The sequence below is a fragment of the Grus americana genome, chromosome 19 (assembly GCF_028858705.1).
Source record: "Grus americana isolate bGruAme1 chromosome 19, bGruAme1.mat, whole genome shotgun sequence".
Classification (NCBI taxonomy): domain Eukaryota; kingdom Metazoa; phylum Chordata; class Aves; order Gruiformes; family Gruidae; genus Grus; species Grus americana.
Genome location: NC_072870.1, coordinates 7,444,285 through 7,472,130, shown reverse-complemented (window position 1 = coordinate 7,472,130; position 27,846 = coordinate 7,444,285). Strand labels below are relative to the sequence as shown.

The window sequence follows — 27,846 nt, the reverse complement described above, 5'->3', positions numbered from 1 at the left end:
CCGCCCGGAAGAGGTTGCAGCATCCTTGGAACATGGGTCCGTATGAAATCACAAGGGGCAGAAGCGTCCCTGTCCTGTCTGTTCTCACTTGCTCCTGCTGGAGCCAGACCTCTCCAGGCTATCGCAGGCTGCCTTAGTCCGCTGAGCAGAGGGACCACGAGCATGTTCCTGCCGTCCCAGCCTGCCTGCAGGAACTGGCTTTCCCTGTGAGCCTGACAAAAGGGCAGTCCAATTTTTTGAGCCATCTTGCCACAGTAGCTCATTTTGTCTGTAACAGTTGAACTCTGTAAGGTGCCTGGGAGGGCTTTGTGAGGAAGAAAAGGAGCGAGTTACAGGGAAGGAGCACCCTTCTGCCAAAGGCACATCTGCTCCCGAGCACGCACAAGATCCTTGGGTCTCTGTGTCCCAGTCAGCTGAGCTTGGTTTTCTTGCAGCCCTTTCATGTATGTCTACAAATTATAATAGTCTCTCTCTCTCTTTTTTTTTTTTTTTTTGAATGCAAAGTAGCAAAGCAACAGAGTTATTTTGGTACAGCACCGCTTCCTTGTGAGGTCTTGTCTGTGAAAGGAAGGAGGGCATGTGGTTCTGCCATGGCTCCTTCAGCACAGCTACTGCTGGGCTGGGATCATGGGGAATGCAATCAGGATAAATCCTTGAATCATCAGAAACAAATGGTTCATCTGTTTCCAATCGGGACCTGCCCTGTATAGTATGCAGGGTTACCTATTTCCAATCACAAAGCAAAGCTCTCCATCAGGCTCTAACTTAAACTGGCAGTTACTGCAGTAGTCATCTCTACCTAGCCATGCATTTAATGTGTAGGCTTTCTTTACAGGCATTTACTTGAAATTCTCCCTGTGCTCTATAGATGGATTCCAGCTGCTTTTCCCACTCCCACGCGACGACAGCACAGGCGAAAAAATGAGTCACGTAGTGTGTGTTGTGCTCCCTCATTTAATGGAAAGAGATGGTTGTCCTGAACGAGAATGCAAGTTCAGGAAAATTTGTAAGGTTCCAAGCGCCAAAACTTTGTATCCTGAAAAACGGTCTCTTTCTTCTGCCTTTATCTTCTTTCCCTTCGGAAAGCCACGCGTTTGCCGTGAGAACTGGCGGACCTGCTCTCCTGACTACCTGCTTGTTTCATACAGGCAGCTTCCACATTCATCCAGTGCTTTCATTTGATTTTTTTGTTTGCCTTTTCCAAGAAGGGGAAGGTGTGTACTGTCACTGGCTATATCTGGCACAACCTCCATGAAGGTATCCCTGTGCTGTTTCCTCATTAGACAGGTTTGTCAGCGTCTCACTGAATGTACCCCGAAATGTGTCTGATCCCATCCCTGACTTAAAATGTCACTATGATGCCGCAGCTATAAGCCACTTTACTACAGAAACAGGGACATTATCCCCTCCACAGTTGCTTTAAAAATAAGAAGTATTTCTATTTTGTATATCTATATTAGTACTGTTGACGTCGGGAACGTTGAGGTGTTCACGTTACTCAGGGTAAAGGCTGCAGAATGAAATCCTGTGGCTGCATCGCTATACAGGTCATCCCTGCTGCCTTCATGAGGGCTTTAAAACTTCTGGCAATTATTTCTCCTGTCCACTCCCATGTTAATCTCCCATTTTAACCCTTATCCTCAAAGCCTATGGTGGAAGCAGAGCTGGGAGAGAAGCGTGTTGGCATTAAATGTGGGAATCACCCTCAGCACCTTCACCTCTACATCTGCCCTGTGCCCTGGTCGCAGGAGAAAAAGGGATTTTGGTCTGCAGACTTTGAGCAGTTTGGGCAGTGATACAGCACAGGGTGCTTATAGGAACCATTTCATGAAGTGGCCCAGAAACGGTGGCATTTCCAGGAAATCAAAGACTCCTCTGAGAAGCAGTTGCAGCTTGGGGCAGGTCAGCGTGCAGGCTGGCCCTGCTGCGTGCAGATGCCAGAGGAGTGTGTCCTGTCTGGTTCAGCCCCTTCTAATCATCCTGGAGACATCGCTTAATGGGACCTAAGAAATATTGTCTCATTTACATATCCTCCAATCTCAATTAAAAGACAATAACGCCATGTGGGGCTGCAGTTTTGTATACCACAGAAAATATCGGGTATGATGAAATTGAATCTCATTACCTTGATGAAATTTTTAAAAAATATGTTTCAATGAATAAGTTTTAAAAAATAATATCTTTGAATAAGAAACTAAGAATCCCAAACATAAGGAGCTATGAACCAGGATTGAGCAGTACTTCAGGGGTTTGAAAGAGAAGGATGTTGGCCAGCTTGTGGAGCAGAAGGGATAAGGCACTATGATGCAGACACTAAAACAAAGAAAAACAATAGGCAACATGCAGGCCTGTTAATAACTTCATTAGCATTCACATAAAGCATTAAATAAATGCATTTACAGTCCTGTAAGCCTGATATTATTAACCCTTAACATTTATCTAGTGTGGCTCTGCAGGGGCAGATCATAGCAAAGGCTATGATGTTGGGGCTGTGACGGCCTTTCCTCCCTTTTTTTTTTAACATATTGAGAAACTGAGTCACAGGGAGGTTGGTCAGGGATGTGGAGGGCAAGCAGCATCAAAACTAAGCAGCATCAAAACTAAGAAGTCAAATAATTGGATATAAGATAAGGCTACTTCTTCCCTTTTTTTGCTTAGATAACAGCTTCTTGATGCCCAGAATAAACCCTGGCTGATGGAATCTCACTTGCAAGTTTTAAATGTCTGGTAGGAATGAGTTTTGAACAAAAAATAAATTTGACTGAAGGACTGCCTTAGGGTTACTGATCTTTTGTAGCAGTGTTTCAGTGGCTTGTAAGAGATGATCTTTGGTTACTTGTGATCACCAACTACACAACCTGTCTTCATTCCATCCCTCAAACTAACGAACTTTCAACTGAATAGTGTATTTTTTTTCCTCCCCCCAATACAGTGTTTTATTTATTTGTGAGAGGTTTTAGGCTAGCCTGGACTTGATTTGTTTTGCCCTGGCTACCAGGCATAAATCTCTTTGGTTCCTTGTGGACTGCACCTGCTAGAGGATAAAGCTGCCCTCCTACACCTCCTTCTGGGTGAACTCATGGGCTTGAACCACTCACAGCCTGGATTGCTGGGGTGAAGTCAGTCTGGTTTCCAACTATACACTAACAAGCATTTATATTCATATATGTGTATATATAAAAAAAATTACAAAGGGAGTGCCACGGCAGCTTTTGTCCAATGGCTTACATTTTCTTTTCCTTTCTTTGATTCGAAATTCAGAACTGGGAAAAGTGACTCTTTCTATTACAGTTGGTGCTAGGCAGGGTTGCAGGGGAGGACTGTGAAACAGGTAACTAACTTTGCCTGGTTTCCTCAAGAAATTGTATTTACTGATGTTTCATTTCCTGTGTATTTCCCCATTTATGGTATGTGGGTTATTAACCTGCCGGAATACAGTGGTTACATCAGACAGATAACCTGAGGAGCACATATGGCTTTCATAGAAATATAACACCCATTTCCATCATTGTGAACTGTGTCATCTACCAGTTGGGTGGCCATAAATTGCTGTGAAATGCACACAGCCTTAACCAGTAGTGAGTAGCGCATAACTTAACCATGGAGTAACTAACCGTCTTAATAAATCTAAATTCACTCTTTGCTGGAAACACTTCAGGGAAAGTGGGAACAATTTCTCCAGCCTGTTATCGCATGTGGTCGTGGTAATGTAAAGGGTAAGTAGAGTTGTTCTGTGGAGAGATTCCTATACCCTGCTCTGTGTTTTACCCTCTATGTTTGGGAATCTCTGTCTCGTGTAAAACAAATAAAAAGCACTGCCAAGCAGCCTGTTTTGCAGCCAGAGCACCCAGCATCCTTGTTCAGGGCCGTCATTAAAAGATTTCATGAAACAGCCTTAAAAATGAAAAGTTTCCTTTCTGAGAGAGAGAGAGAGAGAGATAATTGAACTCATTGATTTGTTTCACGGTTTGTTTGCCCTTTCATTCCCTTCCTGAGGTGCTGTTTGTTGAGGAATGTCTCCAATTGCCAGAAAGACAGTGGGGTGTCTAATATTTCCCCGCCAGCTCTCCTTTCAGCCAGAGCAGAGTACTGTGGCAAGCCTACGATATGAATTTTTAATGCAGAACTTTATAACATAGCCCTTGCAGCACGGCTGCACTACTCTCTTGAGCTTTCAGATTTAATGCTCTGATGAACAGAGCACAGACTTGGGGCATTTGACAGCAGTCAGAATTAACCCCTACATTACTGAGTGTGTAGCAGTTAATTTCCCTGTAGATTAATACAGACATGGGGGGAAAGATTCCAGATACTCCTGCATTGGAAAAGTATCAGAATAACTTGGAATTTGACTCCCAAAATTATCTGTGATATGTTTTCCCTCTTTTGCTAATAATGGGAATTTTTAAGGCTGTTTATTTTTACTGGGCCAAACAACAGTGCAGGCATTCTGTATTGGATAAAACGACACTGTCTTGTCCACTGTCTGATCTCTGATAATGACCCGTGCTGGTATGTTAGATGTCCAAAAAGGGGAAAAAATTAAATTAGCCCTGTAATGCATCATTGTAGATTAATTTGCCATAGAAATGTTCTTCCAGATCGTATCATTTAGTTGTTTACGCTGTGAATCATGATAGTTTATCTGGGGGGATTTTGCAGTGTTTGGAATACGATCTTAACGAGGTGTGGATGTTCTTATTAGTCCATCCTCTTATTTACCTAGCGAGAGGTGCAGAGCCCAGCAATGTAGATAAGTAGTCCAAATTATTGCTCTTGAGGGCATTAGCACATGTTTGTCAGTGTTGAATTTCATCTGTTGTAAAGCTGCCTATTCACCTGGCTTTTTTTAGTGTCTGGACTTTTTGCTCTTCTGCAGTCTTGATAATAATAAGTCTGCTTTACTGCAGTTATGCCGTGTACCCTTCGTTGGCTTTTCTAAATCATCCCTTTACTTATGAAACAATACCAGTCCTAATGTATTATCTGGAGAAATATTGGTCTCAAAATCCTTTAAAGTCCGTCTGTGTAAGTCTTTGGGGTTTTCGTAGCTGATTCATTTTGGTAGCAGAGCGTGGCGTAGCCAGGACTGGTCTTGTCAGGGATCCTGGCAGGATTTTGTCAAGAGAAGAATGCAGCATTTCTAGGTTTAACTTTGATAATGGATAAGGAGCCTGATATGTTTAAATTGTGATAGGACTGGTGTAAGCCAGGGAGAATTAGATAGGACAGAGAACATGCAGAGGTGTTAATGGCATTCGGGAGAAAGACTTAGCGAGGAGTTTGTACTCTGGTGATGTTAAACCGTTTGCCTTAAGCCCTTGCGAATGAGACGTGAGTTGTTCTTAACTGATACCACGAAAGTACATTTACACTTTTTAATCATAAATCAGCATCTCTGCTTTGGTGAGACATTTACACATTTGTTTCAGATGAGGTCTTTTAAGCAGCTTGTCTTATTGATTATAGACCCAAGATTGTCTTTACTTCCTCCACTGCTATTACTGACTCACGAGATTAAGGTTTTCAAGGCTTGTTGCTAAATGTGGAGAGAGCCCGTCGTTTCATTCAGTAGTTCTAGGCATCTATTAACTTCACTTCTATAAAAAACCACTGTATTTTGATAGAAAATTTAGTTTAAGACTTTGTCTTAGGAAAAGGACACTCCTGTTTTCATGTACTGTACTGGTAATTAGCTCTACATCTTATTTTTGTTGTGTCAAGCACGCTACCTAAAACAAGGCTGATGACTCAGTTTTGCCATATGTAAAAAGGGCATACGGGGTAAGGCCAGACTTTATTAATGTGGATAGTCTTTCAGTCCTTGGATAGAAAAGTGGAAGTGCTGTTCTGATGCTTGCATTGTAGCCTGTAAAAATAAGTGTACATAAATAGAAGCACATAAAATGCATTTGCTGACCATTCATTTGAACAGTGCCATCCATTAGGTCATTCTGTGATGAATGGAAATATTCTTCTTCCCTGGAGACCACACCACAGGAAAAAAGACGCATACGGCATCTGTCATAATAATAATGCTGTATTACCACTGGCTGCCCCATAGCATGGGCATTATAACTCACTGGAATGGGCAACTTTAATCATTATAGCATTTTTCATTGTTTTACCTGTGTGGTGCTTTAATGTGGGAGTCTTCTGCTTTTACTGAGTCAAAGTGGAAATATTTATTTAATGAGTTGTAGCAGATTTTTATATGCATAGTGGTGGAGTTGAGGAGCATGACTCATAGGAAGTAAAAAGATCAACAAATTCAGCACGTTTAACTGTTTCAAGCTCCTCACCACTGTCCTTCCCACTTGGGAGAAGGGGATGAAGCCTGCAGAGGAGCAAGAGGCAGAGTCTTCCAACCTGTGTTCCAGAGACGCCTCTGCCTGATGCTCCCTCTCTTCGCCCAAATCCTAGTGAGAAGCAAACGGAGGGTCTTCTAGAGTGTCTCAACTTAGGCGCTTTCGGTGATGCTGACTTTCTGTGGCTTTGAAGTTTGCCTGTGTGGCCAGAATGATCTTTTCCTATTACTGACCAAAGATCAAACGTTCATTTCTATTTTTTTTTTTTTTTAATTGCATGTGATCAGAGGACAGTAGCTACTGTAGTAAGTTATGCTTTTTAATTACAGATTTTGATGTTGAGATATGCAGGATCTGAATCAGGAGGCTGTATCTGGACTTGCTTAAACTTGGGGCTCAAAGCCAGAATTAATACAAGTTCTACTTTTAAAAATGCACGTAAATGACTGGAATGGCTTATATTTTTAGGGCAGAAGTTGAAATAGTTAAATTGCACCAGAGTGCATGATACTGGTATCTTTGAAGATCATGGTAAGAAAGTATTCCTCAGCAATATACAGTAGCGCTTTTAATAACTTCACAGTCCTGGGTTAGTTTAGATTTGTGGAGCCAATAGGGAAATGTGCATTAGCATTGCAACTTGCCATCTGAGTGTGACAACAAGCAACCCCTGCTATTTGAATGCTAACAACTGACAAGTCATTTGGTATAGCCATTTGCCAGTTTAATGGCTTAAGCAGCTTAGTTTTAATTAAGTAGCAGCTTCTGTGTATGATATCAGAGAAAATAATGTTCTACTTAAAGCTGAGTTTAGAGTTGTCCTTAACTTGAAGATACCAACAGCTTCTCTGTTTCAGCATTCAGCTGGTGCATTGTCTGCCATTTCATATGCAAAATTCGTTTGCGACAAAGCCCCTTTCGGGGTCTGGATGAGCCTTGATCTATTAGTTAAGTGCAAACTCAGCGTTGCCTTGGTGGCAGCGGTTGTTCCTTGGGCAGGAAGAGCTCCATCCATAGACTGCAGTTCCAGATGTGTTTCGTCACAGAAATGCATAGGCTGGGAGATCCGTCACCCCTTTAGCAAAGTACTCTGAGTAGAGGGCTGGGAGCTTATTGATAGAGGGGTAAAATTCATGTCTCTGTCGGAAGGTGCGCCTGACATGAAGACGAAGCGGCTGCTAACCTGTGGCAGGAGGAGTGGGGTCTTTGTGTAGTCCATCTGAAACTGATTTCGTAGAGAGTAAGTGACTGTCAGGAAAAACATCATGTCCTTTTCGTATCGTGTCCTAGTACCTGGAAGCTAGAAACCAATTGTTGTTGGATAGTCGTGCTGGAGGTGATAACCATGTCATCTTCAGGAGTCATTTTACTAGTTCCAGAATGAGAATTTGGTGGGGAACGACAGAGGAAGGTGGCATTGCTACTTCCAGACACGGTTCCTTTTCTTAATCGTGCTTTTCAACTGCTATCTTTTTAAAAGTCTTTTTTTATTTTACAAGGAGTATGTGGCATGGGATCACTGTATTCTTTGGCTGACGTTCTTTTCTTTCTCAAAGAGAATGGTGTAATGTGAACTTCTGCACAGCAGATGAAGATTTAACACTTAGACTGCTTAAGATTAGACCTGTAACATCATGTGTAGACAACTGATTATAAACGGCCTGGATTTCAGCGTCGTTCCTTTTGATTTCTGTTATCTGAAAGTGTCAGCCACAGCACTCATTTCCCTGTTACCTGATCCCTCTGTGTGCCAAGAGCCGCGAGCTCCAAATAAGTCAAAATACTTTGCAGGAATTTTTTCAGTCTTCTTTATTTCTCCTTTTCGTTTCCCATCCCTTCCTCTTCAGTCCTCAAATAATAGGAAAGCCTTTGAATGAGTGTGGCAGTTCATGCCAAATCTGTAATTCTGATGTTATACCCATGTTAACAAAAATAAGGAGACGACCAGAGGTTTTTTGAGGTTAAGAAGGTAATAAAAATCCGAAATGCACAAGGTTTAGTTCAAGTTGTGCTTATTGGGGCAAGTATTTCACATCTTGAACTAGAACCTCTTGAGACTGATAACAGCCCAGCATTGTCTGATTTATTTAATCACATTTACATGAAATCAGATATATTCATCAACAGAGAACATCGTGAGCAAATTGAATGAAAGCATTACTCAACAGAATTTCTGGCTTTGATAATAGAAAGTATGCTGTAAGTTTTGGCTAGCAGAGCTGCTGGTTTTAGCTCAATAGCAGATCCTGCACAAAGGAAATGAGGGCCAGAAGGCTACTGCTATCCGTGACTTCTCCACTCATTCCCCGTTTGATAAATAGGTGTCCAGAGCCCCTGCCACCGAGCCTTAAGGACATTGTTCATTAGCCCGTAGCAGTGGGAAGTGCCTAACCGGAGGCAGGAAGGAGTGACCTGCGCTGCTGTTTGTTTAGGAAGATAAGTGATGGTCTCCATGTGGGCATGTTTGGAGAAGGAAATGTTTCCATGTTCTCGCTCGCTTCAGAGTCGGGCTGGACGCCGAGCCGTCCTGCCGGCGGGGCCCACCCTGTCGCACTCCGGTCTTCGCCGCAAGATGCACGGATTGAGGGAGAAATGTCCGTTTTTAATAAGCAGCTTAAACCTGTAACTGATAGCTACTCAGTTATGTGTACATAAGCTTCTTTTTGTTGAAGAAAATAAACAGCAAATAGGTATTTGTTTACAGGACGTGCTTTTGGGTGAATGGATTGATTTCTGTGCTCCTATTTCATTATTTGGGAGAAATGCTGATTGTTTTTTAAAAATACAACTGTAGTCACAACGAGAGGGTGAGGATTAAAGTTGTATTCGTGAGTATGGCTAGCAAAAAATGTGCACACAAAGTGGCAAATAGTAAATAATTAGCAGAGTTTTGTTAGTTATTCCAGTTTGTAGCCACTTACATTATCAGCAGTCTTTTCCTTGGCTTTACGTGTGGCTGACTGTCTTAAAATATGTTGTGACTTTTTGTGCAGATAGGAAAAAAATTCACCCATCACGTCTCATTCTTCTACGAATTGTACAAATACAACATTGTTGCTCTATTCAGGCAGGTACCTGGAGCTCCTAAATTGTGCATTATTGGCTTTTCGTCATCTTGGCAAATCAAGGAGATGTTCTTGCTGCCAGTCACAAAAGGAAGATAATACAGAGACTTTCTCAATGTCATGTGCTTCAGAGCTTATGTTATAAAACAGTTTATCCTTTTTTTTCCAGAGCTATCTACTTTTAAGGGCTTTGTTTTGTACGCTGTTGCGAATACATTTGCTGCATGCATTAGTCATTTACAGTACTTAGGTCCTGTAACTAATAAATTGTTAACATTTGGAGCCAGCTATAATTATCTTTTATTATTATTATTTTTAATGGGCATAGTGCTTTCTTTTCTCCCTAGCTTTCCTAAACATCCGAGGGATCTTTAAGGTATCTCTTTTCACTGAAGCAGAAGTGTTTGATTCCTTTTTATAGTGTTTGTTTTCTTATCTTTCTAAAATACTGTAATCACTAAGAATTTTTGGTCTGCCTGAATGTTTTCTTTCTCTTGAATGTCTAAAATGGACATGCCAGGGAAAAATATACCTTAAAGACATAACCCTGCAGAATCACCGTCTTCCATGATTTCTTTGCCTTCCGCGTCTCAGAGAGCTGCTGTGGCGGGACACCCACGCTGGGTGAAGCGGCTCTATAAACCTGATGCAAATACCAGTTGATAGAGTGGCTTGTTGGGTTTGATACCTAAAACGATCTAAGAAATGGTAGTTGCCAATGTTGATCACTGGCTGTTCTACTAAACATTCTTTTTATCTATGTTCCAGTTAGGAACAGGGCGTTTTCTTTCAGTTTAAGTGTGGAAGGCCTAGAAGCCAGCCCTTAGTTTAACTGTTGGTTTTCCTGATGCCCTATTTGAATTTTTCCAGGTCTGAAACCATAAAAGCCAGAGGTGCTTGACTTCAGCATTAATTGCACTTTTCTCCTAGTGTTTATTGTTTGGTGGGGAAGCTGGAGGGAAGGGAAGACGATTGCGTTGATGATAGTGTTGTCCACATCTCTTTGAGCTTTTAATTAAGATACTGTGGGTCTCAGAAATGGTGGAAGGCTCTTAGCTACGCACAGTGTGCCCAGTCAGGCCGCAGGAGTGTTCAGTGAGATCTGCGTTGATGGTCTAGATCAGTGATTTTCTGTGTGTTCTGCAAATTCCTGCAATTCCAACTGGTTATTGCCAGGAGATCACTGAAATAACTGTGAAAGGCAACCAGTCATAAACTGTAAATGTGCTATACTAACGTTTCGTTCTTTGATGGAAAACTCCAGGTAGTCTGAAAGTTAGAAAGGTTAGAAATCACTGTTGTAGATCCCCTGGTGTGTAAGTTTTAGTTGGGACTTGATCCTTCTAACCCTGTTGGATAGCTATCCGTAGACAGCAATGACTTTCTTGGCTTTTCCCTATTCATTGCCTTCATGCTGTCATAGTTGTTGTAGTTTTAAATATACAGTATCTTGATGTTAAGTATGTCGGACCAGCTTAACTCATCAGAAAACCATTTCAGTACAGGGCTTGTAACAGATAATGGGTGTACTTTTGCCCTCTTCACTGAAAGACAGTGGCCACTAAATATAGCAGAGTGAGCTATTTTTTGATTATGTAACATCTCTATCTGTCTGTACTCTGATTAAATAATCTATTTTCTTGGCAAAGGAGTAGGAGTTAATTTTCTATTATTGATCAAAAACATATTTTAGCTGTGATACAGATGACTTATTTGTCTTGTTGCCTGTTGGATTGATTTTTGTCACCGCCTCGCTGTCAGTGATGGTGTGGCACTGCGTTTGTGTGGAGCGGAGCCAGGCAGGTAGCTGGCAGCGGTGAGACATGCCGGGCACATGCCGGTTCTCACCCAGGTCAGTATTTAACAATCTTTCTGTGTAATGTATGGTAGATAAGCCTTGCTCTTTCTCTGACACTTTTTGTTATCATTTTTCAGTGAATATATTGTCTGGTATCTGTATTAACTAAACTTTTGTTATTTAACATTTCCCTCCACCCAGTTTTCTCCTAGTTAGTTCCTGTTCCCTTGTATCTTCCACCTACATAGCATTGGTATTGTAGTAAGGTTAGCTGTACCGAATACCCCAAAATAAGCTACATGGTCAGGGCCCGTGGAAGACTTCATTATTGACCATTCCTGGGAAGAAATTTAGGGGAAAAAAAAAAAGTCCCTGGATGAAATTCCTGAGCTTTACAATGTATTAGCGCATCCTGCCCACAGAGACTCACCCCTCCCACCCTTTTTTTTTTTTTTTTTTTTTTTGGTGTGTGACAACACAGTGGTCTTATTTCTGGTATAACATCAAATAAACTTTTGGTGTGTGCTCCAGCCTGTGGCTTGGGAAGATGATGCGGCTACAACAACCTGCAAGCGAAGGCAAAGGCGGCGGTGGGGGAAGGAGGCAGAGCTGTGTGCGGCTCGAGGGGCCAGCAAGTCTGGCCCCGTCCTCTCTGTTTGTATAACACTTCAGAAGCAAAGTAAGGTTCCCTGAATTACTGATTTACTACTTAATGCCATAAAAGGAGTGAGGCCTAAAGAAAATAGCAGAAGACTAGATACACTTTATTTGGACAGTTTAAAACTTTTACGAATACAGTGCAGGAACCGATGGCACAAACTGTCCACGTAGGGTAAAAGAAGGGGAAATTCCCCCGCTCCATGGCTGTGCCTGTGTGCAAGTTCATGCTCCAGCTAAGTATCCAACTGAACCCACTAAACTGAGGACAGAGAAGCTGCATCTTTGCAACTGGTGTGTCTTCCCGGGGTGTCCCATCGAGCACGGAGCCTGGTGTGCAGGTCAGCACCCAGCCTGTGTGTCCGGCTTGGCAGCTTACAGATCTGGCCAGCTCACAGGCTGGGCAGAGGATGTCACACCTGGAGAAATGTAGAAATGTGGATGCTGCAGCAGGAGGGAGAGGGGAGTGAGGTGGAGGTGTGATGCTTGGTACAGTTAGAAGCTTACCTTTACACCTCCTGAGGTCAGGAAACAACCAGGGAAGGGAGTTTGGCCGTGGAACAGACATCTGAACAGGGTGAACTTGCTCATTAAGCAAATCCTTGTCTTGTGGCTGTAAGACCCATTGGTAACCACAGTTAGAACTGCATTAAAAAATAGGCAAATACAAAAGGTAGAGTGGCGTCATCTTACTTCTTTTCTGTGCTACAGCTGGTTTTCGTGTTTGGGAAAGATGGTTGTCATCCACTGAAGAAGCCTCTGACATCAGCGTGTATCTTTTGGTTATAGTAGAAATGTTGAGGGATTGTTATCAGCAATAGGCTATTATTTCCAGTTCAGACTCCCCTTCTGTGGAAATACTAAACCTGTTCTATCAGCTGTTGAAACAGAATAATCAAATAGTTCCATACCACAGACTACAATATTAATCAAGCCCGAAGCTGGTTTACTTTAGCAGTATTTTAAAGGGTAAACAACTGTTGAAGGGGAAATAGAGAATTTGAGAAGTGTTTCTGTAAATAAAATTGTAAAAGGCTAGATTAGAAAATACTGCACTGTTGTCCTCCAAGGGCTTGCAGTAGTACCTAGTGTTGTTGGGTTTTGCCACAAAGGATTATTTAAAGTCATTTTGCTGTCTAATATATATCTAGTTTAGATTCTGTGTAGACAGGCAATCTGTCAATCATATTAGTGAGCATCTCTCATAATCCGATACAACTGGAGGCTTAAGTTAGAAAAGAATTGAGCGGCTTTATATATTCAGCAAAGATGTAAAAATAAAATCTGCCAGATACTCTGCTGGTACAAGTGACTCGAGTGAAGCTGCACTGATTCCCACCAGCACAGCATCTAATTGGTGCCAGCCTACCGTCCAGCTCCTCCACCAAGTAAAACTCCTGAGGGCAACTGGAGGCCGAGTCTGCTTCTCGGGATGCCCCACTGGTGTGAGAGCAGATCTGGAGGAGGGGAGGGAAAGAGAGGAAGGCAGCTCTTACATCTGAAGACCAGGAGATTGTTCTGTGTCTTGGCATCTGTCCCCATTGAGTAATAACGAACTGGTGCTTGTTGTGCAGATTTAGACAATACCTGCCTTTTCTCCTTCCTCTGGTTTTTCTTCTCTATTCTGTGGTCTCCCGTTCCCTCCTTTGTTTCTTTCTGCCCATTTTTTGCAGCTTTGTCACTCAGGTCAGCAAGATTCATGCTATCAATAGCTATAAACTGAAACTGCAAAATGGTGACACGATTGCAATTTGACAGAAGTAGTGTTTCCATTCAGAGCAAAGCTGGAACAAATTGGGAAGAGAGAAAACCATGTTGGTAATTGGATACATTATTATAAATGTAGCAATCATCCTGGTTATTAATCTTCAGCATAGCTCATGGGAAAGGTAAAACCTACTCAAAATGTACAGTAAACATGTCTCCCATCAGCCTTTATGCTATTTGCAGTCCATTTATTGGATAGAAGGATGGCAGTTGCCTTTATCAGACACTATGTAATGCTGTTTTCTTCGATAGCCAGAAGGAAATGCTTGAGTACCTAGCAGAGAACAGGCACATCACCTATATTCACTTCTAAAGCCAAAAGCATCTAAAACGTTCCCCAAATACGTCTCCCATTTGAATGCTCTGTTACTGCAGAGTCAACATTTAGCTTTTCTTTTGCACAGTGTGCATCTCCTTTGCATAGATAAAGGCAAAAGGTAAAAAGAAGGTGCATTTTTATCCAGATTCTATCACTAAGTAATGCCTTTTTGTTGTCCATCATAAAGCACTGACCAGATGCTACAGGTGCATTTGGCAATGTAGGGAAGCAGGATATTATTATGTTTGGGTGCTTGTTAGTAAATGTGCTTGGAGGGATACATAAGCAGCTTGGTAAGAAATATTAAATTAGAGATTATTGGCCTGTAGACATACTTATCTTGTTTCATGCCAGTAAATCCTTCAGAAGGCCACATAGGATGTTGTCTTATATACTCCATAGTACCAGTTACCAAAGTCAGACTGGAGAGAGGGGATGGATAGTTTAGAGAACTTGAGCTTTGCAGCTAAGATCGAAACAGGTATGGCTTTCTTTTCTTTAGTCTGTTCTATTTACCCTAATACATGTTCAGGCCACTGGAAAATTACCATTCTCCACAAGGTAGGAGCTGATGGTCTGTCATTGCTGTGGTGGTGAACAGTCATTTTCCCTTGATATATGCCTGTGGAGTGACACCTGTACATAAAATTGCTTACTGTACTGTTTTATTTTCAAACTGACTTAAATCTCTTTCACTGAATATAGACTGAGGTAAGTTAAAGAAAAACATTTTATAGGTTCTTACAGTGATGGACAAAGGTGTGGGATAAGTAAGGAGATAAATTAATACCTAGATTTTCCAAATTACTGTGCTACTCAGCTCTTTCTGCAGTTAAGGAGAAGAAGAGATGTTGAGTGTCTCTGAAAAGAAACTCCTAAAGATGAATGTGGAATGCATACGTTGCTATGGTAAAATTGTGAACAGTGTCCAATTTTTGAGGTTATTTTTGTTTTAAAGAAAACAAACATACACAAATATGTGATTTTAGCACTGATGTAGAATGAGGGAAGATTGTTCATTTTAGGATCGTCACTACTCAAAAACCTAGAGTAATTTTTCAGGTTGGACATGGTGATTAAAAAAAAACCAAACCCCAACCAAAATACCAACCAAAAAAACCCCATGACCTTGCCAAGATATATGCACTGATTTTATATGTTGTAACTCCAGTGACATTATTGAGCAAGTTAAAATATTTGTGTGTCTTTGTGGAGCATCTTTAATCAAAGCACAGACAATTCTTCCTGCTGATTCTTCACAGTTTAAGTATGCATTCCAATAAGAAAGAATGACACCTATGATGCTTCCAATTAAGGTATCTGATTTTGGATAAATGATCTATTTTAACTCCATCAGTAAAAATCAGTAAATTGTTGCAGGTGCTTTATTTCCAAAATGCCAAACTATCTATTATTATTATTATTGTTTATTTGGAGAAACAATTATAAAACAGCTTATGAGAGTTGGAGAGCAGCAGATTTAATCAGATAAGACTTGGTCTTTAAGGAAGTTCTTATTTTATACTTTGTTATACAATTTTTTCAAGCAAAATAAAAAATGACAAGTTCTGCTCTTGTGCAGCGGGAGCAGAGCAGCCTCTTTGTGTGTCTGTGCGCATGTAGCTAGCAGTAGCATCCGCATGGCCACAGCCTTTAGCCTGGCTTCCTAAGGAAATGAAGCTTCCATGAGCTTGTGGTCTGTTTGACTGCTGGCCTGCTCGGTGATCAGTTTGCAGTTCATCAGTTCCCCTCCTAAATTAACTTGGAAGCCGATGATGGACTTCGACAGAAATTAACAGCATTAGAAATCGCTGGCACAGGGAGCTCTGGTGAATCTTGTAGGAGTCGGGAGTGGAGAGGAAAGACAGACAAGTAATCTGTTTGAGTGGAGGGCTGCAGGTTGTGGGAGCAGCAGTTGCCTCTCCACTTGCTGGTTGATCAGCCATGTATACAGTGCTGGAAAGAATCCATAATCTGTATTGCCATTTGTGGGCTGGGAGGTGGAGAGAGGACGTTTAGGGGATAAGGGAGTGACCTAGAAATATTGCAGGAGGAAGTAGCAATGGGGGGGCAGCTACAAAGCACAGATGGGACAGATGATATTATTAAAATAGATACTGTCTAAACAACTTTATAGGAACAATTGATAGGAAACATTGCTTTATTTGTATTTGGGCTTACGGGAGAATGTGTTATTTTATCCACTGACTCACCTCCGTGTGGAGCATCACAGGAAACGGCGTGCAAGCTTTCAGGGTATCAGGTAAACTCTGGTCCTACCAAATCAGGTTTTGTAATAGTGCTGACATGTTGCTTTATATTGAGGATTTTGCTCGCTGTGGGAATCCTGTGGGCTCCAAATCATGAAAATGGGTAAGAATATGCCTGACACCACCACTTCAGAGGCTGTTGCTTAGTTTTGTCCATCAAGCCAATGCAAAGCACCTTTTTTGGAGCAAGCCAGTATTGACCAAGTCTATTAAACTTTACAGAAATGACAGCTGCTCTGTTTAATTGTGTAACAAATTAACTGACGTCTAAAGCTCTTGTGAGTGGACTGCAGAAATGGCCAACTCTGGGCATCAGGAATAAACACCCAGAGAGCAGAGCGTGGACCTGGAGCTTTAAAGTTCCCGCCTGCTCTGCAGGAGATGTTCTGAAAGTAAGTGAAGTTCCTGGTAGGTGGAAAGCATTATGGTTTCTGAGTTTGAGAGCAAATCTAACTAAGCTACCATTAATAAAACAATCACTTCCCCAAATGGCTTGCAAAGGACGCTTTAGATCAGGGTTTCTCATAGCGCAGGCTACAAACCCACTAGTGGAATAAGTAGGCAAGAGGGAGGGTCCTCTGCGTTGTCTGGGATGAGATGCACTTTCCTCCTGCTTACATCGGGATCCAAAAGTCACGAGAAGGTGCAAAACCTGGGAAGCAGTGTGAAACTTGCGTTGTGTATGAGGAGAGCAGCTTTCTAATAGAAAGACCTCTAAAGCTCATGTTTGGATCCTTGGGAAACAGTGATTTCATCAACAAATATAACTACAGAGTGTACCCAAAAGAACCAAAATATAAGGTTTAATAATGATGCTGCCTTAATGTGCTTAATAAGACTGCTGATTTCCCACGTCTTATCAGCGGACCATAACACTGTTTTGTACATTTGTTATCTCCATTATGCGTTGTAGTATGGGTAGATAAATAGAAATACCATGGAGGCGACAGGAAACAAAACAAAAATAATCAAACATGTTTATCACTAGAGCATTAAAATGGCTGCTGTGGCAGACACCAGATGAATTATGCAATACATAACTTAATTCTCTGGGCCACAGATGTTTCATTTTTCCTGCAAGAAGATGATTGAACCTTGAATGACAGTTTCAGGCAGTCTTTGATTGCTCTGTGGGTCACATGCTTGATATGACCTGCATTTGAGTTGCTTTCTACATGCTGTTGCTTTATAAAACATGTAAAATTGACATCATGTTGGCTGCTCAAGGCCAAGTCAGGAGTAATTCCATGCTTTTGATGTGCTTTGTGCGCAAGTGAGGGAGAGGGAAGGGTGTCTGTGTTTAAATTCTGGTACGTTATTGAATCAGCTGAAGTCAGGAAAGGGGAATTGCAGCAAGCTCTTTCAATTTGTAACAGGAGGCACTAGGAAATAGAGAGTTTGCCGCATCTGTGTCATCTTGCATTGTTAGAAAATCCTCAGAGCCGTAATATTGGATCAGGCAGTGACTCCTGCTACCCAGGGCACAGCACAGTGTGGATTGGCAATGGCCAGGAAGGCAGCTGAAAATGTTTGTTTGTCTAAATCGGCTCCTCTGAGCATGAATATTTGGCATAACCTGAACTCGGAGATTGTGTTCCTCACCCTGAGGACTTGATCCTGCAGATCTGGTGGGTTTGTACTGATACTGGTGCAGTATCTCAGTCTGAGGACATTAAGGCAGGTGGGATTCAGGCATAAATACATCAAAGATTAAACATCAGAAAATTCTTTCTCCTTTTGTCCATAGCCTCTAAAAGCAGGTCAAAATGGTTTCACCAGAACCGAATTGTGGGGACTCCTCTCTTTGCCTGCCAGTACAGGAACCTGCAGGACCATGAGCCCGCAGCTCGTGAGGTCGCAGGCTTCTCCCCAGCTCCCACAGAAGTTAGTGGAAACCAAATTTTAGGTCCGTCTCAACAAGGTCATTTGTTTCTGCAAGTTTCAGGAGCAGAAATTCTCTCATGCTTCAACAGCCTTATTTGAACCTCTCTAATGGCCCAAAGGGTTGTCAGCAGTGGTCTGAGGCGGGAGGAAACTCAGAATGATCCAAATCTGGGCACTTCTCATTACTGATTTTAACACTACTCATCGGGCTTTGCAAGCTAAAGCAAAAATACATTGTGAAAGAGGACGTGTTTGATCACGAGACCAGGAGAAAGACAGATTGCATTGCTTTTCCTGCCTGATACCCCTTTTTGTAGCAGGCAGCGGACCAGCGTGATGGTTGGGCCCGGAGAGGTCACAAGAGACCTGTTCCCATGGAGAGAAAAACACGATGGTAGTTGAATAAGGGGCGTTTAAACAGAGGAACGAGCAGTTTGGAGAGCTAAGATTCGTATTGGTTGTGGTGCAATATATATAAATGTGCCATGTAAGAAAACAGTATTGTCATCAAATAAAAAAGACATACTATCTATTTATAGATTGGGCTACTTTTTAATACAACCAATACGCCTTTTCTTTATTCCAGCTACTTACCTTAAGCATTCTTCTTCGGTTTGCGAAGTGTGCCAAGGTCGTGTGGGTGTGAACACTAAGGGAGTTACAGCTCTGGGGTCCTATGAGTTGATATTTTCTGCTATATATAATTCTTATTTTTTCTCTTTATATTTTATTGAGCGTATCAATTAGTGTCACTCATCAATTTCTCTCAGTAAAAATGATTAAGAAAATGCTGCTGATCTTTAGAAACTCCGCTCCCTAGTGTGTCACTGGAATAAAGCTGATTTCTATTGTGTTTAAAACTTTATAATTGCAAACATGATTTTCTTATCCTTGAAATCCTGATTTAAGCCATGAAAGACAAAATAAAGAGCTGTGCAGGTTTTCTTGGAAAGCAGTTTTTCTACAGACTGAAAGATGTTCTATTCTATAGAGTCTTTTCCTTCTAACCATTGAGATGATTCTTGTCTCGTATTGTCCAGGTATTACTGAATATCTTGGGCTTTATAAGCAGTTCCTTTAACCTTTATCAATATTTGATGATCACTTGACATCTTTCAAGCACCTAGGACATCGTTTATTTGAAGATCATACCTGCAGCTGATGTGACTGCTTGATCCCGGTACTTACGATACTAACCTGGTGTGCTTAAGGAGAAATCTTTGCGTGGGATTTAGTTTATTTTTTCAGCTTGAATCTCTGTGCGGTGCACTGCACGGATGCAAGGCTAGCAGTGAGAGGAAACAAGAATTAATTCTAATAAAACAAAAAACCTCTGAAAAAGTTAGCATTGAGTCTCCTTTGTGCTAGGCGAGGAACTTGATTTACTATAGGATAACTGCAAAGAGGGGTCTGGACAATGTACAGTGGACATTTAACCATTCCCCAGATTAATCCAGATGACGTATTGTGTAATCGCTGGAGCACCTGAAACCAGCATTTCTTTGATCTCTCAATTTAAAGCCTTCAGTGTTTCGCTGCTTAGCAGAGAGAGGATTTTTTCTTCAATTGAGTTCCTAGGAAAGGAAACACCCAATTCATTACTAAAGTTGGTGGATTTATGAATCCCTGAACAGAGAAATTCTTTTACAAGAGGCCTGGATTTATATGACATTGGAAAAAGGATTATCTGATCTGAAGATCCTTAGAGGGTTGCTGTGAAAGAAAATATTAACCTATAGCTCTTGCAATTTGAAAAGTAGATTGGAGAACTTAGTAGTAAAAAGTGTGTGGGTTCTTGCCCTTTGATGTGCTATACCTGTTATGCTGAAATAACATTTCTTTCTTTCTTTGTACAGCACGTATGTCTGTTACTGTTGGAGGTTGTATTAGCAATAAAGGTGGATTTATCTGATAGGGATGTTTGTTGGATTAGAATCATTACGAATTCTAAAAATGCCTAAACTATGTGTACAGTAATACTCTTAAGGTACAAGAAAAATAGAATTAGCGGGTTTTTTTAATATTACCTTCTATCAGAAGCTTTCTAAGAGCTTCAAATAAAGTGTCTGGTTCGTCTTTCTTTCCTAAAAATTAAGCAAGCCAGCACCACGAGCGCCTTGGCATGGTCACTGAAGTGCAGGGATTAGATGAGGGCATCTACCAGCAGAACTTAGAAGGTCTCTTGAATTTGGGTAGAAAATTTGTCATCCTTCTTTTTTGCTTAAAGAAAAAATAAAATTGAATATTCAAATGCTGGAATGCTTTTTTGCCCTGAGTGAATGCTGTGATCATTGGGCTGCAGGCAATTTGGACGTTGTTTAGTGATCCGAAATTACTTCCTAGACCCAGGAATGTTCCCTGATAAAAATTTTATTGAAACTTGAAAAAATTCAATGCATTGCTTTTTTCTGGCCCTTTTTAATTTATTTTTTTTAATGCTCTGGCCCTTCTCCTTCTTTTCTTCCCCTCCCAAATGTCCCCAGTAACTCTTCACATTTTGTCTTGTGCTAGCAAAGTACTAGGTTATACTGCCTCTAATTTTAAGAGGCTGTTTACCTAATTTGGCCAAAATCTGCTCTGTGATGATCACAGATATATGTTACAAGTAGGATTTTTCTTTTTTTCTTAATTGAACATAAATGCACATTACTTGATAATGTATGCTTTTAGTTTGAAATTGCCTGCATAAATGTTTTAGTAATTAGAACATTTTAACAAGCCCCAATGGCTCCATATACCGTTTGCTCTGACCAGTAAACTTATACATGTTTTTAAAGAAAACAAATGTGTGGGAAAAAATGTTGTTTGTTTTTTGCCAAACCAAAATATTAATCTGCCCTGCTAGTGAAGTTTTTTGGCCACGCCACCGACTGCAATTTCAAAAGTGTCATCTGTATTTTTCAGTTCTTCCATGTATAAAGAATCCAACAGCAGTTTCCTTCAAGGTTCAGTAAGTTTGAATGTTTAGGGGGCTGTAGCCACAAGATTTGGCAAACCATTCGCTTGTCATGTTAATAAAAAAGGAATTGTTTCTGCCTCTTTAAGCTAGTATCTAAATGAAGGAGTTGGATCAACTGGATTTTAATCATAAAGTCCAGATTCTTCTTGCTTGCAAGTAAATAGCTTCATGGCGTTTAGGGTTTTCATCTGATTTAATTTTATTTAGAAAAAGAACTGAGCTGTTTCCAAGTTACCAATTCTTGAATTTGCTTGCTTGTTACGCTGTTCAAACCTAATCGGTTATCTTGATCTTAAAAAGAAAATTGAGCCTTTCTGCAGGTTTTATTTCCCATAAGCAATTGAATTAAAAAGTGGGTTTGTGGTGTGTTTTTTTTTTTTTTTAAACTCCTTAAGTTGTGTTTTTATAGATGGCATGTTAGCTTTGAGGGCTCTTTCATGACTGGTAAAAGCTTATACCTTGTAAAATCTATAGCTTTTAATGCGTTTTGTTTTTCAGTTCAACATAGTAGCAAGAGAAGAAATAATAGAATATTTCATGGTCATGCTGTTACAACAGTTCAGATTCTTTTTACTTGGTGATGCTTATTCTGAGGCTCCAAATGCTTGGGCTTAAAATTTGATTTCCTAAATTCCTTAGCCTGAAAGTGTTGAAACTTAGAACAAGCTATCTGTAATACAGACTGAAGAACTGTCTTGTTTACGTGATTACTTTTCCTCTAACACAGAGATTATAAGGAATTAGATCAGATAAATGATTACAGTATCTGTGGAATGAGAAAACACAGGGTAGATAATATTTGTTCCTGAAAACAGCTTCTACCCAATCTTTTTCTCATGATCTGTTTTAATGTGAAGTATCACCCTTGACAAACGCTGAATGAAGTTGGGTTGCAATGTAGAAATCTGCTGTAAAACACCGTAAATAAGAGTATATTTTAGCAAAAGGTTTTCTTGTTACTAATGACTCTCATTCTCTGTATCTGTCTGAAGAAAGACAGAACTTCGGGGTTTTTCTCCTTGCCTTCAGCTCTTGGGCTGACGGGGGAATCCAGGCACTCACAAGAGGCCGAGACGCGTGTTGCTTCAGCAACGAAGACAGATAAAAGTGAAGTCATCAGACCTGTGTCCTGTATGAGTGAGTTCAGTTCACATGGAATGACTTTGGTCAGAAATTTAGGGTCAGTGTAACCACGGATTTGCTAAACTTGGCCTTCGTTCCCGTCAAGATTCCAACCAGATTTTCAGTGAAAACCTGCAGGCCAAGATGCCGGCAGCCTTGAGCTGGATGGTATTTTGCCTGTCAAGCGGTTCCGTTGAAATAAAGAGAAATATTAAAACAGGAAGGTCTGAAAATGAGCAAATGTGGCGGATGGTGGATACATCAAAAATGACCCGTGTGGGACTAATTCAGTGAGCCAAAGTGGAGTTTCCTTGTACCTTGCAGATTTGAATTCGACAGGTTGCTTTGTAAACAATAAATCAATGCAAGTTGTTCCTGTGAGTGTATAAAAGGTGAGAACTGTAATTTATTTTATAATAAATACTTCTGCTGAGCAAACAGTGAATGTAGCTATTAGAGACTTTCTCAAATAAGTGATTTTAGACTGCTGAGTGCCAGCTACTGATGTGGTAGTTGAGCTTTTAAAATGAAAAGACCGAATTCCTTTTGAAGATTCTTCTGAATGCTGTTGACACTTGTGCTAGGAAAGAATATAGAATAATTTAATTCATTACTATACTTAAAGATAACATTTATGGTTGCAGCATTAACCTTCATTGGTGTACAAACTGCTAGGCTGAAGATGTTTTGCTTGAATTTTTGTGGAGATGTTGAATCCTTTTATTAGGTGCGCAGAGACAGATTGTGTGCAGAAAAGCTAGGTAGAAAAAACGTACGAGGGAAAGGGGAGTTCAGGATCAGTCGGCTGGTGTGTCTGGATACAAGGACAAAGGGACAATTTTGCCCTTGGCTACAGTTTGACACTTCTACTGGATTCAGTCAGAATTATCTGTGCGCGCTGAAGGGCAGAAATGTCATTTTTATGGCGTTCTATATCCTCGGTCGCTTTTTTTTTGTAATTGGCTGCGTATACTAGTGCTGTAATAGAGCTCTTAAATCCTGACCCCAGCCGAAATGGCATACAAATATCGGTATTAATACTTCTGTCCATTTTAAATACGGGATTGTCCTGAGTCCTTTCACCTTGTTTTTCAGGCACCGTCCTGTGTTTCAGCCTGTTTTACTGGCAGCCACACACCTTTCCGCTGGCCCGGGGTGCTCCTCTGCTTTACCGCTCTTGGTCCCATCTCCCCTTGGTCCTTTGGCCTCAGACATCCATCCCTCTGTTCCTGCTCTCGCTCCGCTGCCTTCATCCGTTTCCCTCCCCTTGGCTGCCTTCACTTGCCTCAGTGACCTTTAGAGGTGGCTGGGGGTCCTTTGATGGGTCCAGCCCCCCTCACACTTCTGCCCCTTCCTGCTCATCTCTTCTGCATCAGAGTTATCTTCTTTTCTTTAAAAAAAAAATAAAAAAAGTTCCCTTGGCTGAACTGAAAAACAACCCTTCTGCCCCCAACGCAGAGCACTCTTTCTCTCCTGGTCTGACAGTTTTGTGCTTCTGAGTCCTTCACCCTTCTCAGGTTCTGCGGTTTTTCAGACCTTTGGCTGATACCTGGCACCCCCTGTTTGGGAGGAAAGGCAGTGATTTTATTGTTCTCCAAACCCTACAGAGAAGCGAGCGGAAACTGGATTTGCTTAAGCTGTAGCCTGCGTGTTGGGATGGGACATTCCCAGCTCTGATCCGGGAGGCATGTGACATAATCCAGACATCGTTTACTGGCTCCATATAACCTGAGGCATTCACACATAAATTCAGCCTGAATGCATAAGCTTATATAAAGAGGATCCTCAAACTATCCTGGCTAAAAATATTTGTAAAATGCTGGGAAACATTTTTAATATTTTTTTTGAGTGCATTAGGATGCTTTCTTCCTTCTTATCTCTGTTACAGATACATAATGGGGTCACTTGCATGGTCTTAGGAACATCTTTTCCATGTGAAATATTGTAATTTCCATAAGCGGGTTAACAAGTATTTGGGGGCTGGAGCCTAAACCAAAAGATGTTTGACAGCTACAGAGGCTAAAGAAATCGAAAGTGTTATTGTAGGCTTACGTTAACCTGTGCAGGTTAGTCTTCTGGCTACTCCCTGCACACTTTGTGTCCTTATTTGCCCGAGGAGTGATTGTTCAATTCAGTAACTAATGTCTATTATTTATTATTAATTCAAAACATCGTGTGCATGATTTCTTTCCAAAGTAAGAGCACATTAGCTTCTCCTGCACAAGAAAACACATGTTAATCTGTTTTCCATTATTGTCCAAAAGATTTTTTCAAAAGGCAATTCATGTTGCCCCGACAACATTAAAGGCTGTAATTAAAAATAATTTTCCATTAATTTATATACATACACATTTACTTGTTATGATCTTTTAGTGCATTTCCCTAAGTGTGCACGCAGAAACCTAAAATGCTGTTGAAGAGTAAGTCAATATTCAGTGTAATGATCCAGTGTCGAGTGTGCCAGTACCCTGATGTACTTCAATTAACCATCGTTCCCAGCAAACACCTGCATAGAAAAATGGATCTTCCGTGGGATCAGCAGAAAAACAAACCCTGACTTTTCTGCATCGGCAGAGGAAGGGAATTCCAGTATTTCACAGCTTTTCCTGATAATGATCTGCTACAGATTAAAAACAAAAAACAGACATTCTGGTGTTGGCAGATTGCAAAAGGACTTGTTGGTTAAAGCTGCTCTTCATAGGAGAGGAGGATAGTGTTTATTGCTTCCATATGGTCCAGAGATACAAGACAGGCAAAATGTCTGGGGAGCAGTAATATGGCTTATTATATTGATACAGAAGATACTTTTAGGTCTGTAGCCCTTTTCCTGGTACCTTTCTCAGTGAGAGCACGAGTGTGAAATATTTGCCTGTGATTCAGCATGGTGATAAAAAAAGATTGCTTAAGGATTGGATCCATTTGTGTAATGCTGGGTTTTTTAAAGGGTCAGGGCTGGTAGCTGCCACCTGACACACGTATGTGAAGGTTCTATTTTTCCTTGGCTATGTGTATAGCTTTCAACCCTTTGACTTTCCTGCTCACCTTTGTACAGTGCATTAAGAACCCGAGTCTAAATTTAGAGTTTCAAAAAACTCTTTTCTGCATAACATAAAATAAATTTCTCTGTCTCTTTGACCTCATGATTTTTATTTATTTTTTTTTTTTTTAGCGAAATTTAGAACCAAACTTCTAGGCACACTGAAACAGAAGAGTAACAGGCTACTTTTGTGTACGTGCATACAAGTAGTTGACTGAATTACTGTAGTCTTTGACTTCTCCCTGATTATCACTTGTGAAGCACCTTTACACATAGGAGAGATGACACTGCCCTTCTGCAGAAGGTTGGGGAGTAAGATGTTCAAAGATCTAATGAATATACTCAGATATCGATACACTTCATTGCAAAAAGGGAACAGGCAAAGGAATTGGAGGAGACTTGCAAACCAGTCCACAGAGCTGAAACCCAAGAGGATTTTACCAGTCAAAAGATTAGCTGATCAGCCTTACTGTGTCCTTTCAAAAAAATATTGAAAATTGGTATTGTTTGTATGAATGTTGCAATTGTACCGTGGGTCAACTCATATAGCAGGCATTCTTCATGTGATAACAGTACTTCTGCTCTCTTGTTCTCGCAGGGCTGATGAAATCGAGATGATCATGACAGACCTTGAAAGAGCAAATCAGGTAGGATTTTAAATGAGTCCCTCATAAAATTCTAAGTGTGACTTTTTTTTCCTTCTCTTTTGGATTTCATGACAGTTCTTTTATATGCACTTAGCAGTCATAACTGTGTAGAGTAAGAAAATATGCAAATTTACAGAAAAATACAACTCTTTAGGGATACTCTGTAAGGATTGTATGCACAGTAGAGTAGTGCTTGTCATATATTTACCTTCTAATAATTTAAACTTGTTTCCCACTGAAGTTGTTCTTGGGTTTATGTTTCTAAAGCCATCATGTTGGCCCCTACTCAGACATGCAGGGAACTCGTTCACCCAAATTAAAGGACCTCTGCCAGCAGCCTGACCTAAGGAGGCCTGACCTGCTTCCGCAGCTCCAGCTTTTTTGGACTTCTCTGGGCTTTTCTTTTTCGTTCCTTTTCTGCAAGGTTTTATTGGCATATTAATTTTTAGCACGGGTTGGATCAGACTGTGCCATGCAGGAGAACAAAGAAATTGTAATTTGTTCCTGCAGATGCTAATTTGGTAGACTGTTAAATGTCTCTCCCGCATTCCCTCCCAGTGCACACGCTCCCGAGAAAGTGGCGCTTTTGGAACTTTTTAAAATAAAAAGCTTTACAAAAACCCCAAACCCAGCACCTAAGCGAAGTGCTCTTCTGGTCCAGTCTGTACTTTGAGCGACTGTTTGAGGTGATGAAGGATTCACAGGTGACATAGGCAATGGGTGATGGTTTCACAGAGGGAAACCTCAACCAGGCATTTGCTTATCAGTGAGCTTCGTTAATCCCTCTGTCAGGTGAGATCAGAGATTACACATTTTAAGTCTCTCAGTTTATGAGTTTATAATCCAGTTGAAGCTTACCTAAGAGCAGCTCAGTCCAGGAAGAACAGTGGTGCCGTGTGATTCTGCTGCACGCCTCGTGCTGGCAGTAGTGGTTGTGGAGCCGCGCCGAGAGCCAGACCAGGTCACCGATCCTGTTGAAAACTAAACACACACCCCCCCAGCAATCCCCCCCTCCCAGCTGCTGGTTTCTTTTCTCTTTTTCCTTTTGCACGATCAGCTTTCAGCCCCCACGCTCCCCTGGTGCAGCTGACAAGTATAGCAAGTATATTGTCCTCTACGTGAGCTCTTTATAAATTGGAAAAACACTAATGAAGCAGAAGGCAGATTTGTTGGGTTGATTATTTAGTCAGTAAAAGAAAATTGGGGTTTGCACAGTGGATTTTTAGTACTGTCAAAGAACTTTTGTAGACAGCGTTAAATATTTATGAAAGTGCTAGTAATTATTTGAAAATCTGTAGACTTTTTAGAAATGATGTAGGTGTTAAAGATGTTTTGGTAGAGTTGTTTTGTGATTTTTGCAAAGGCAGTACGTTTTGCAAAGTTGTAGCAATAATTTACCCAGTAGTTTTTTTCTTTTCTCAGAGTAGAAAAGTGATTGTAGTTAAAGAACAGGTATTTCCAATGTCCTCATTGCCATACTAAAATGGAATATATATATTTATACAGAAATACTAAAGATATTTTCCTATCTAACTGGAACAAACCTGCAATGTGGGATTTGGGTTTTTTTTTTTACTTTATTGGGTTTTTAAAATTAGTCAAAATTTACAACTGCTTATGTGCATAAGCCTTAGTTTGGTTGTAATTCAGCCAACTCTAAATCTGTTTGTAAGCATCAGTGTGCAATTCATCTGAGCTGCTGTAAAGCCAGAAGAGGTGATTCCATCTCCCCTTTCCCATCTTCCCCCCCCCAGCTGCTGCGGTCCTGTCCCCTTCCTAACAGCAGCTTTCGCACTTGGGGGACCCTTCGTTGAGTCCATTGAGCTCAGTAATTGCAGAAAAGCCTGGATTTGGGGTGAAGGGGCCAGGTTTGTTTTCTGGGGGTTGAACGAATCGAGGCAGCTCAACAAAATGTGGGAGAAGCATCAGTGCCGAGATGAGGGACACGAGGGGAGCATGTGGCCTTGGGGGAGACAGGGACGGGAACGTTCACCGGTGGAGGAGCAGGAGCAG

The 27,846-nt window shown here is 41.1% G+C and overlaps 1 protein-coding gene across 9 annotated transcripts in view; it reads left to right on the top strand.

The window, feature by feature from the left end:
• Window positions 1-27,846, top strand: part of CUX1 (cut like homeobox 1) — a 278,459-nt gene that overhangs the window by 152,067 nt on the left and 98,546 nt on the right. For all 9 annotated transcript variants that reach the window (XM_054847175.1, XM_054847169.1, XM_054847168.1 and 6 more), the window contains one exon: window positions 25,785-25,833. In XM_054847175.1, coding sequence (XP_054703150.1) covers window positions 25,785-25,833 — 49 coding nt within the window. The remainder of the gene's footprint in view (window positions 1-25,784; window positions 25,834-27,846) is intronic.